The sequence below is a fragment of the Xenopus laevis genome, chromosome 5S (assembly GCF_017654675.1).
Source record: "Xenopus laevis strain J_2021 chromosome 5S, Xenopus_laevis_v10.1, whole genome shotgun sequence".
NCBI lineage: Eukaryota > Metazoa > Chordata > Amphibia > Anura > Pipidae > Xenopus > Xenopus laevis.
In genome coordinates this window covers 111,515,172-111,527,792 of record NC_054380.1, presented here as the reverse complement: position 1 = coordinate 111,527,792, position 12,621 = coordinate 111,515,172, and the positions used below count along the sequence as shown (strand labels likewise).

The following is a 12,621-nucleotide window of genomic DNA, read 5'->3' as shown; positions in this document are numbered from 1 at the left end:
CTTTCCAGCTTTTAATGGGGGTCACTGACCCCATCTAAAAACAAATGCTCTGTAAGGCTACAAATGTATTGTTTTATTTCCTTTCAGGCCCTCTCCTATCCGTATTCCAGTATCTTAGTCAAATCAATGCATGGTTGCTAGGGTAATTTGCAGAGAGCTGCTGAATAAAAATAACTCAAAAACTACAAATAAAATTTGTGTGCGAATTGTCCATCTCTCATGATACGAATTTATCAAAATATGAGTTCAGATTTTAATAAACATAAACGAACCCACATTCTATTTAGTCCTATTTTCACCTATTGATAAATATCCTTCAGAAATCCCACAGAAATGAATAGAACGTGGGCGAGTTTTTAATTATTAAAATCTGAACTCCCATTTTGATAAATCTGTCAGCCCTGTACACCCACCGCTGCAACCCTCACCTGTGTGTTTGTTGAAATAAAGCCGAAAAATTCTAGACGAACGCTGTTGTCCTCATTTGGTATCCTGGATCGGCGCCGAATATGCGAGAGTACTGTTTGTCCAACCCCTGTATAGCTCCACAAATGTATGTGGGTGCTACAGACTTTAAGGGGGTTATTTATCAAAGTCCGAATTTATCTCAATATTCTCTGCTACAAACTGCGATCAAATCAGCTCGGGTTTTTTACGGTTATTTATTATTACGTTTTCCTGAAAATTTGCTTTGCGGGAGAAAATCAGATTTTCATGATTTTTTCTTAATTAATAAAACTTCGGGGTATTCCCCGAAACCCAGCGCACATCTCTGGGACTTCTCCCATTGACTTATATGCAACCTCGACAGGTCTGAGATGCCGGATGTTCAGATAGAGACTTTTCCCATCCTCTGGGTTTAACAAATTCCGAAAAATTCGTGATTTTTTAAAAGTCAGATTTTATAAAAAAAAAATCACTATTTTTTTTGTGATTTTTGCATTCGGAGTTTAGTAAATAACCCCCTAATAGTCCAGCCAAGCTAAGCTCAGTGAACACTTAGTACAACAATTTATAAAGTTGAACATTTTTTTGGGGGGGGGGTATTTGCCTCATATTTTGGATCTGTGTTATATTGTAATAGCACCATACGTTATTCTTACAATAATAACATTTCACGGAACCTCCCTTTGTATAAAGTTAAAGAATGTTCACTGACAAACATTTAACAGAGTTAGCTGTGCTCATAGAGAGTAAAAAGAGAGTGTGAGTGTAACACATACAGATGCTAAAAGAATTACAATCCAATAGTTTTATTTGAAATGCCCCTCGGAGCTAGAGCTGCCATCTTTAATGCCATACAAATGTTAATTTAGTTTGCTTATTTCACTAAACACATGCATGGTGTTACACACGATATAAAAACTGGACAATATCATCTCATGTAAAACAAGGGCAGCGACTCAAATGGAAATTGGCTTCGCTTGTGTCTCCAAGTTTGGCAGAAATGCTGAAAATACTTGATACAGATAAGGAAATCAGCATTTTAGAAGAGTATATCCTTTCAATACCCCATATGAAGGATCAGGTCACATCACTGCAAGTTTGTTCTACAGCAAACAGACAAGCACACCTTAACTGAGTCTACTGTTAAGGTGGCCATAGACGCACAGATAATATCCTACAAATCGAATTTTTGTACCATATTCGGTGCGTGAATGGTGGGAAACGAGCAGTATTTCTCAAGTTCAAAGAGACTAATGTAGTAATATTGACCATAAAGAAATATCATCTCCTGCCACGGATGTTGCTTTGCCAAGGAGCAGCCGGGCTACCCAATATGGCACTTTAATATACAACTGCTTACCAAAATAATTAGAAACTTCTGGGAATAATTACATATATTAAAAAATGTAAAACAAAACCAAATGAATAAAAAAAAATGATTAAAGCCACAAACATTCAGTAGTTAAAATGAACCCCCTTAGCAAGTGTACCATTGATCTGCGTTATCAAAACAAAGTTAGAAAATATTACAAATACAGTGAAACGTTCGGTTTAAAAATGATATGAATTTACACAAAAAAACAGGGCAATATAGAAATATCAAGCACTGGAATCAGGATACAGGACAACGGAGCATCTTCCCCTCAAGGCTTGTTGATTTGCCCTGTGAAGAGCACAGCACCTGGGAGAGAGACATAGAAGAGAGTGAGATTACAGCACTGCCACCCCAGAACGTAACTGCTCCCCATACTTCATACTAATAGGCAGAATGCAGTAGGTAGTGATAGTGCAGTAGAATTGGTGCTCACCATCTTTGCTTAATTGATTTCATCTCCTAAGCTCTTTGGAGGAGTGGGGAGTTTGCGTATACTGTCAGCCAAGAATACATCAATGTCCAGTATAGTCTTTTGATGATGATCTACACAGCCTCATCAACATCTGAAGACAAGGACCAAATTGTTTTGGATCCATGCACACAGACCAGTGATTGTGGGCTCAAAAAGTTTTTAAGTCAGCCACCAATATCTGTCAGCATGTTTTAGGCATATGCGGCAATGTAATACATAACATTGCACCTTTTACTATTCTTGTCTCCCGCAGCAACCAATCAAAATTAAGCATTTACCAGTAGGGATGTAGCGAACGTCGGAAAAAAAGTTTGCGAACATATTCGCGAACTTGCGCAAAAACGCGAGCGGTTCGCGAACGGTTCGCGAACCCCATAGACTTCAATGGGAAGGCGAACTTTAACATCTAAAAAAAAAATTTCTGGCCAGAAAAATGATTTTAAAGTTGTTTAAAGGGTGCAACGACCTGGACAGTGGCATGCCAGAGGGGGATCAAGGGCAAAAATGTATCTGAAAAATCTGCCTGTGTGTGCTTGGAAGAGATAGTGTAGGGGGAGAGCTGTTAGTGATTTCAGGGACAGATGATAGTAAGTTTGCTGGCTAGTAATCTGCTTGATACTGCTCTGTATTGGAGGGACAGAAGTCTGCAGGGATTTGAGGGACATTTTAGCTTAGGTAGCTTTGCTGGCTAGTAATCTACTGTTCTCTTTAAACAACTGCCATACGTTGACCTTGTAGGCATTGTTTGCCCAGTTTTTTTGGACGCAGCCACTGAAGCACAGTTGCCAGAAAAAAATATGCCATATAAATGCTGAAAATAGTCATTTTTCGCCATACGTTGACCTTGTAGACATTGTTTGCCCAGTTTTTTTGGTTGCAGCCACTGAAGCACAGTTGCCAGAAAAAATATGCCATATAAATGCTGAAAATAGTCATTTTTCGCCATACGTTGACCTTGTAGACATTGTTTGCCCAGTTTTTTTGGTTGCAGCCACTGAAGCACAGTTGCCAGAAAAAATATGCCATATAAATGCTGAAAATAGTCATTTTTTGCCATATACGTTGAGTCAACGTATGGCAAAAAATGACTATTTTCAGCATTTATATGGCATATTTTTTCTGGCCTCTGTGCTTCAGTGGCTGCGGCCAAAAAAACTGGGCAAACAATGCCTACAAGGTCAACGTCGTTGACCTTGTAGGCATTGTTTGCCCAGTTTTTTTGGCCGCAGCCACTGAAGCACAGAGGCCAGAAAAAATATGCCATATAAATGCTGAAAATAGTCATTTTTTTGGTCGCAGCCACTGAAGCACAGTTGCCAGAAAAATTATGCCATATAAATGCTGAAAATATGCATTTTTTTGGTTGCAGCCACTGAAGCACAGAGGCCAGAAAAATTATGCCATATAAATGCTGAAAATATGCATTTTTTTGGTTGCAGCCACTGAAGCACAGAGGCCAGAAAAATTATGCCATATAAATGCTGAAAATATAAATTTTTTTGGTTGCAGCCACTGAAGCACAGAGGCCAGAAAAATTATGCCATATAAATGCTGAAAATATGCATTTTTTTGGTTGCAGCCACTGAAGCACAGAGGCCAGAAAAATTATGCCATATAAATGCAGAAAATATGCATTTTTTTGGACGCAGCCACTGAAGCACAGTTGCCAGAAAAAATATGCCATATAAATGCTGAAAATAGTCATTTTTTGCCATACGTTGACCTTGTAGACATTGTTTGCCCAGTTTTTTTGGTTGCAGCCACTGAAGCACAGAGGCCAGAAAAAATTAAACCAGTAGGGTTTGCACCCTAGTTTGTAACGGTGGCGGAGGGAGGAGGAGGACGCTAAAGGACAGCTGTGTGTGGAGTCATGAGGCTTGAAGAGAAGGACAGCTGCATAGAAGTCAGAACAAGTCTTCCGGCGTGCAGTAACCCTCCGAGATCCACCCCTCATTCATTTTAATAAAGGTCAGGTAATCCACACTTTTGTGACCTAGGCGAGTTCTCTTCTCAGTTACAATCCCTCCTGCTGCACTGAAGGTCCTTTCTGAGAGCACACTTGAGGCTGGGCAAGACAAGAGGTTCATGGCAAATTGTGACAGCTCTGGCCACAGATCAAGCCTGCGCACCCAGTAGTCCAGGGGTTCATCGCTCCTCAGAGTGTCGATATCTGCAGTTAATGCCAGGTAGTCCGCTACCTGCCGGTCGAGGCGTTCTTTGAGGGTGGATCCAGAAGGGTTGTGGCGCTGCCTTGGACAGAAAAACATTTGCATGTCTGACGTTACAGACTGGCCAAAGGGCTTTGTCCTTGCAGGTGTGCTCGTGGCAGGATTACTGGCACCTCTGCCCCTGGAATGTTGATGAGTTCCTGAAGTGACATCACCCTTAAAAGCATTGTACAACATGTTTTGCAGGCTGGTTTGTAAATGCCGCATCTTTTCGGACTTGTGGTATGTTGGTAACATTTCTGACACTTTATGCTTGTACCGAGGGTCTAGTAGCGTTGCGACCCAGTACAGGTCCTTCTCCTTAAGCCTCTTGATACGGGGGTCCTTCAACAGGCATGACAGCATGAAAGACCCCATTCTCACAAGGTTGGATGCAGAGCTATCCATCTCCGCTTCCTCATTATCAAGGACTGCATCATCCACGGTCTCCTCCCCCCAGCCACGTACAAGACCAGGGGTCCCCAAAAGGTCACCACTAGCCCCCTGGGAAGCCTGCTCCTGTTGGTCCTCCTCCTCCTCCTCCACAAAGCCACCTTCCTCCTCTGACTCCACTTCTGGCACCTCTCCCTGCGTTGCAGCAGGTGCCTGGGTTCGTTCTGGTGATTCCGACCAGAAATCGTGCGCTTCCAGCTCCTCGTCACGCTGGTCTACAGCCTCATCTGTCACTCGTCGCACGGCACGCTCCAGGAATAAAGCGAAGGGTATTAGGTCGCTGATGGTGCCTTCGGTGCGACTGACCATATTTGTCACCTCTTCAAAAGGTCGCATGAGCCTGCAGGCATCGCGCATAAGCACCCAGTAACGGGGGAAAAAAATCCCCAGCTGTGCAGATCCAGTCCTACCACCCAGTTCAAAAAGGTACTCGTTGACGGCCCTTTGTTGTTGCAGCAGACGTTCCAACATAAGGAGCGTTGAATTCCAGCGAGTCTGGCTGTCAGAAATCAAACGCCTGACTGGCATGTTGTAGCGCTGCTGAATGTCAGCAAGGCGTGCCATGGCTGTGTAGGAACGTCTGAAATGGGCCGACACCTTTCTGGACTGGGTGAGAACGTCCTGGAATCCTGGGTACTTGGAGACAAAACGTTGGACTATTAAATTTAACACATGTGCCATGCAGGGCACATGTGTTAAATTGCCTAGTCTCAACGCTGCCAACAGATTGCTTCCATTGTCACACACCACTTTTCCGATCTGCAGTTGGTGTGGGGTCAGCCACCGATCGGCCTGTGACTGCAGAGATGACAGGAGTACAGATCCGGTATGGTTTTTGCTTTCCAGGCACGTCATCCCCAAGACAGCGTGACAACGGCGTACCTGGCACGTCGAATAGCCTAGGGGGAGCTGGGGGTGCACAGGTGTGGAGGAGGAGAAGGAGGACCCAGCAGCAGAGTAAGAAGAAGAAGAAGACGAGGTAGAGAGCGATGGAGGAGTAGAGGTGGTGGCAGAACCGCGTGCAATCCGTGGCGGTGACACCAACTCCACTGTTGTTGTTGAGCTACCCATTCCCTGCTTCCCAGCCATTACCAAGTTCACCCAGTGGGCAGTGTAGGTGACATACCTGCCCTGACCATGCTTGGAGGACCATGCGTCAGTAGTCATATGGACCTTTGGCCCAACACTAAGTGACAGAGATGCGGTAACTTGGCTCTGCACATGTTGGTACAGGTGTGGTATTCCCTTTTTAGAAAAAAAATTGTGGCTGGGTACCTTCCACTGCGGTGTCCCAATTGCTACAAATTTGCGGAAGGCCTCAGAGTCCACCAGCTGGTATGGTAAAAGCTGGCGGGCTAAGAGTGCAGACAAGCCAGCTGTCAGACGCCGGGCAAGGGGGTGACAGTCAGACATTGGCTTCTTACGCTCAAACATGGCCTTCACAGAAACTTGGCTGGTGGCAGATGACTGGGAATGGGAACAGGTGGTCAAGGTGGAAGGCGGAGTGGAGGGTGGTTCAGACGGGTCAAGGAGAGCAGAGGTAGAGCAGTAAGATGCTGGACCAGAAGGAGTGTGGCTTTTAGTTTGCCTGTTGCCTTTGAGGTGTTGCTCCCAAAGTGCTTTGTGCTTGCCGCTCATGTGCCTTCGCATAGAAGTTGTACCTATGTGGCTGTTGGGCTTACCAAGGCTCAGTTTCTGACTGCACTCATTGCAAATTACAATGCTTTTGTCAGAGGCACACACATTAAAAAAATCCCACACTGCTGACTTTTTGGAAGTGTGCGATCTGGCGGTAACAGTAGAAGTTGGCGGCATTGGCGGCAATGGCGGGTGCGTTGGCCGGCTGAACACAGGTGCCGATACATGTTGTTGCCCTACTGATCCCTGCGGGCTGTCCTCCCTGCTTCTTCTAAGTCTTATTCTCCTACTGCCTCTCTGACTCTCCGTCTCTCCATCTGAACTACCCTCCTCTTGCTCTCTTCTACTAGGCACCCACAAAACATCAATCTCCTCATCATCATTCTCCTCAGATGCATCAATTTCTTCTGACACATCACAGAAGGAAGCAGCAGCGGGGACCTCCTCCTCATCACTCATTATGTCCATCTCTGTCGTGTTCTCTGCCAGAATTAAATCTGGTGTAAGGTCCTCATCTCCTTCATCTTCTTCTGGCAATAATGGTTGCGCATTACTCAGTTCAAGAAACTCATGGGAAAATAACTCCTCTGACCCCAGTGAAGAAGGGGCACCGGTGGTGGAGGAAGTGTTACGTGGGGTGGCCATAGCAGTGGAGGATGAGGAGGATGTTGTGGTAAAGTTAGAAACGGTAGAGGATGGGGTGTGCTGTGTAAGCCAGTCAACTACCTCTTCAGCATTTTGGGAGTTCAGGGTCATTGGCTTTTTAAAACTGGGCAATTTGCTAGGGCCACAGGATTGCATAGCAGCACGGCCCCTAGCACGGCCTCTGCGTGGCGGCCTGCCTTTGCCTGGCATTATTTTTTAAAAAACAACAACAACAACAAAAACTCAGTTGGTTTTTCTGGAAACGATAATACACACAGCTAGATGGCGGGTTGAAGAAAACAGTGTGCAAATAATGCCTACAAGGTCAACGTATACACTACTACAGCGGTGGATACGGATTACGTAAAATATATTATGGCTGCTTGAAAAAAGTCACTCCGGTGTTTTTTCTGGAGACGGTAATATTATGGATATTTAGACAGAATGTGAACAAGGTCACACAGCTAGATGGCGGGTTGAAGAAAACAGTGTGCAAATAATGCCTACAAGGTCAACGTATACACTACTACAGCGGTGGATACGGATTACGTAAAATATATTATGGCTGCTTGAAAAAAAGTCACTCCGGTGTTTTTTCTGGAGACGGTAATATTATGGATATTTAGACAGAATGTGAACAAGGTCACACAGCTAGATGGCGGGTTGAAGAAAACAGTGTGCAAATAATGCCTACAAGGTCAACGTATACACTACTACAGCGGTGGATACGGATTACGTAAAATATATTATGGCTGCTTGAAAAAAGTCACTCTGGTGTTTTTTCTGGAGACGGTAATATTATGGATATTTAGACAGAATGTGAACAAGGTCACACAGCTAGATGGCGGGTTGAAGAAAACACTGTGCAAATAATGCCTACAAGGTCAACGTATACATTACTACAGCGGTGGATACGGATTACGTAAAATATATTATGGCTGCTTGAAAAAAGTCACTCCGGTGTTTTTTCTGGAGACGGTAATATTATGGATATTTAGACAGAATGTGAACAAGGTCACACAGCTAGATGGCGGGTTGAAGAAAACACTGTGCAAATAATGCCTACAAGGTCAACGTATACACTACTACAGCGGTGGATACGGATTACGTAAAATATATTATGGCTGCTTGAAAAAAGTCACTCCGGTGTTTTTTCTGGAGACGGTAATATTATGGATATTTAGACAGAATGTGAACAAGGTCACACAGCTAGATGGCGGGTTGAAGAAAACAGTGTGCAAATAATGCCTACAAGGTCAACGTATACACTACTACAGCGGTGGATACGGATTACGTAAAATATATTATGGCTGCTTGAAAAAAGTCACTCCGGTGTTTTTTCTGGAGACGGTAATATTATGGATATTTAGACAGAATGTGAACAAGGTCACACAGCTAGATGGCGGGTTGAAGAAAACAGTGTGCAAATAATGCCTACAAGGTCAACGTATACACTACTACAGCGGTGGATACGGATTACGTAAAATATATTATGGCTGCTTGAAAAAAGTCACTCCGGTGTTTTTTCTGGAGACGGTAATATTATGGATATTTAGACAGAATGTGAACAAGGTCACACAGCTAGATGGCGGGTTGAAGAAAACAGTGTGCAAATAATGCCTACAAGGTCAACGTATACACTACTACAGCGGTGGATACGGATTACGTAAAATATATTATGGCTGCTTGAAAAAAGTCACTCCGGTGTTTTTTCTGGAGACGGTAATATTATGGATATTTAGACAGAATGTGAACAAGGTCACACAGCTAGATGGCGGGTTGAAGAAAACAGTGTGCAAATAATGCCTACAAGGTCAACGTATACACTACTACAGCGGTGGATACGGATTACGTAAAATATATTATGGCTGCTTGAAAAAAGTCACTCCGGTGTTTTTTCTGGAGACGGTAATATTATGGATATTTAGACAGAATGTGAACAAGGTCACACAGCTAGATGGCGGGTTGAAGAAAACAGTGTGCAAATAATGCCTACAGGGCAAATAATGCCTAAAAGGTCAACTTATACACTACTACAGCGGTAGTAAAATAAAAAAAAGTAAAATAAAAAAAAAATGAATATTAAAAAAAAAAATTAAAGTTGGTGCTGCTGAACTACTAGGAGCAGCAGATTAGCACACCAGTCCCACTCCCCAACACTGCTAGACTAATAGCACTGGGCTCTTATAGTAGTAGTAGTAGTAGTAGTAAAACAACAAAAAAATAAATAAAAGCAGTCCTTACAAGGACTACTGTTATTGCAGCAGTCAGCAGATGAGATCAGAAGCAGGACAGCTGCCCACTGCAGCTACATACAGAGCACTGCAGTAGAAGGTAGATTACTAGCCAGCAAAGCTACCTAAGCTAAAATGTCCCTCAAACCCCTGCAGACTTCTGTCCCTCCAATAACAGAGCAGTATCAAAACGATTACTAGCCAGCAAACTTTCAACTGTCCCTGAAATCACTAACAGGCAGCAGCTCTCTCCCTACACTATCTCTTCAGCACACACAGGCAGAGTGAAAAAACGCTGCAGGGCTTCGGTTTTTATAGGGAAGGGGAGTGGTCCAGGGGAGAGCTTCCTGATTGGCTGCCATGTACCTGCTGGTCTGGGGTGAGAGGGCAAAAAAAAGCGCCAACAATGGCGAACCCAAAATGGCGAACGTCGCGCGACGTTCGCGAACTTCCGGCGAGCGCGAACACCCGATGTTCGCGCGAACAAGTTCGCCGGCGAACAGTTCGCGACATCTCTATTTACCAGTCAGTTATTTAAAAACAAACATCTAATTTGTACACTAAAGGGCCCCTGGGTCAACTTATGACCCCCATAGATTCCCAGTTTAGCCACTAGGTGGCAGTATGCTGATAAATATATTATTATTATTATTATGATGATTAAAATGTATTTATATAGCGCCTAAATATTTTGCAGTGCTGAGTGTGGAAGGGTCGGTAAGGAACTGGAATCTTCACAAGAATAGGTGCATTGGTTGTTATACCTTAACCAGAGTTTGTTTATTGAGAACAAATCCATAAAGGAGATCGCTGAGATAACACAGATAACACATACTGTATATTGATAAGCCGTGCAGTTCTAAACTTCCCTGAGGAACGAAGTCAAGGGTGGAACCCCAACCTAGTGCAGAATTTAGTAAGTGGTGAGCCATCTCCTGTTATAGGTCTCTCTAGAAGAGACAGTTAGGCACAGAGTTATTTATATGGGCAGCTTTTGGGCTCCACCAAGGAGTGTTTGAGGGCTAAATCCCCATTGGCATTGTTGCCTAGAGAGGGAACCAGTGTGCAGGTTCTAGGTCCTCACCTGGGATCCACTCAAAGATGAATCCTCAGTGGAAGAAGGGAAACGCTGGGTGGACTGGATGATATTCACTAGTATATGATATATTCAAGGGAATGCTCTGCTCACAGTACTGTTCATACTGTTTGTTCAGTGAATGAAATCTGTGTTATCTCAGAGATCTCCTTTATGGATTTGTTCTCAATAAACAAGTTCTGGTTAAGGTATAACCACCCAATTGCTTTCATTCTTGTGAAGATTACACAGTTCCTTAACACCCTGCCTCCACACTTTTGTGAAGGCCCACCCTGGAGTACATTGAGTCACATCCAGAGAAACAGAGTAATGCTGATAGTTTTGAGTAAAGGTGCCACTCCATTTACTATATCCTTACATACTTAAGGGATTTCCACAGCTTCTTCCATCAGCTGTATGACAGCTCTTAGTTTAAAACGTGGATATGTACAGGGTAAGAAACCAAGTCCGCTACCTAGTTCTGGTCTTAGTTACTAGTTATGGGCACTCTCTCACCTGTAGGGTTATGCCGGATAAAAAACAAAAATGGCCTGTCGACTGTAAACCAACGGGGCGATGATCTTGCTATCAAAACTGCAGCTGAAGACAAGAGGGAAAAATAATACAATAATGAGACATGCGGCTGCCTGAATAAGTCCAAAAGCAGCCATGTCACAAACAATGTTATGCTTACTTGTGGCTCCAGATGCTTTTGTACCCTCCTCATTTACTTCTATCTTGGCTTTCTGGAGCAGGTGTGACACATGAAGGCTCTCTGATCCTGAGATTAAAGGGAGAATGCGTGTTATCAACACAAGAGAGACGCCAGTAAATATCAGCATTACCGAAGTGCATCCTGCCAACCACTCTGGAAATCCTTCCCCAAACAACTTTTAGCTATTAACGTCCCACTAATAATTTCCCGGCCAAAAAAGGAGGGAAACTGGATTAGTGGAATGTTAAGTAAAGGTCAGTTTGCTAAATCTGGTATTTGTGTAGCGGCAGTGAAGATTAACAGGCATAAGGGGGCAGCAGCATTCAGATATTTTAAAAAGAATTACTTGAACATGATGATGATAAATAGATAGAAATATGAAAGTCGATTACTTTTCAGTGTTTTCAGTAGGTGCCCTTAATATAGTAAAGTATAGCATAAATACATGTGCATTCAAACATTGCTACTGCACAAAGAAAGGAAATAAATTTCAAAATCAATTTTAGAAATGTAGTTTTCTACAAAAAACACTATTAACCACACATGAAAGAAGTGCTTGCATAAGCTTCAACACATAAGTGCTTTGACTTTTGCACCAAGAGGAGCAAAGAAAGGGGCTAGAGCAGGGATCCCCAACCTTTTGAACCCGTGAGCAACATTCAGAAGTAAAAGGGGTTGGAGAGCAACACTAGCATGAAAAATGTTCTTGGGGTGCCAAATGTTGCACTGCCCACATTGAGGCTCTGTTTGGCAGTACACCTGGTTTTTATGAAATCAAAACCAAACACGGGCCAATAAAAGCTGCCGACAGACCGTGTCGGCAGCTTATTGGCTAGTGTGTGGGGCCATCCGACAGGCTTCCCTATCGATATCTGATCGAAAGTCGGGCAGATCTCGATCAGGCGGGTTGAAAAATCCCGTTGGATCGCGGCCACCTCTCTTCGTGTATGCGTCCCCTTGATCTGACCGCCCGTTCAATGTGGGCATATCGGGCAGAGATCCGCTCATTTGGCGACATCACCAAACAAGTGGATCTCCACATCTATGGCCACATTAAGTTTAGAATTTAAAAATAAGCAGTTGCTTTGAGGCAACTGGGAACAACATCCAAGAGGTTAGAGAGCAACATGTTGCTCATGAGCTACTGGTTGGGGATCACTGGGTTATAGGATTACTAAGAGCAGAGGACAAAGAAGAGCTCCCATATAGTGCAGTAAATAATATGACAAACTCACAGCTAAAAGGAAATGACAAATGAAGGACTCACAGGCCTAGTCCTCTTGTAAGTACATTTATGTGGTTAGAAATTCCCATTATTCCATCCCAATGTTACATCCAAATTTGCCAATTGTTTGCACTA

The 12,621-nt window shown here is 43.5% G+C and overlaps 1 protein-coding gene across 7 annotated transcripts in view; it reads right to left on the bottom strand.

Annotated features, from left to right (window-relative positions):
• Positions 1–1,237: 1,237 nt before the first annotated feature.
• serpine2.S (serpin peptidase inhibitor, clade E (nexin, plasminogen activator inhibitor type 1), member 2 S homeolog) overlaps positions 1,238–12,621 on the bottom strand; it is a 36,377-nt gene continuing 24,993 nt past the window's right edge. For 5 of the 7 annotated variants that reach the window (NM_001093634.1, XM_018264481.1, XM_018264479.2 and 2 more), the window contains 3 exon segments: positions 1,238–2,128; positions 11,063–11,146; positions 11,241–11,327. In NM_001093634.1, the coding sequence (NP_001087103.1) occupies positions 2,091–2,128; positions 11,063–11,146; positions 11,241–11,327 (209 nt within the window). In that variant the 3' untranslated portion in view covers positions 1,238–2,090. 7 annotated transcript variants of the gene reach the window in all.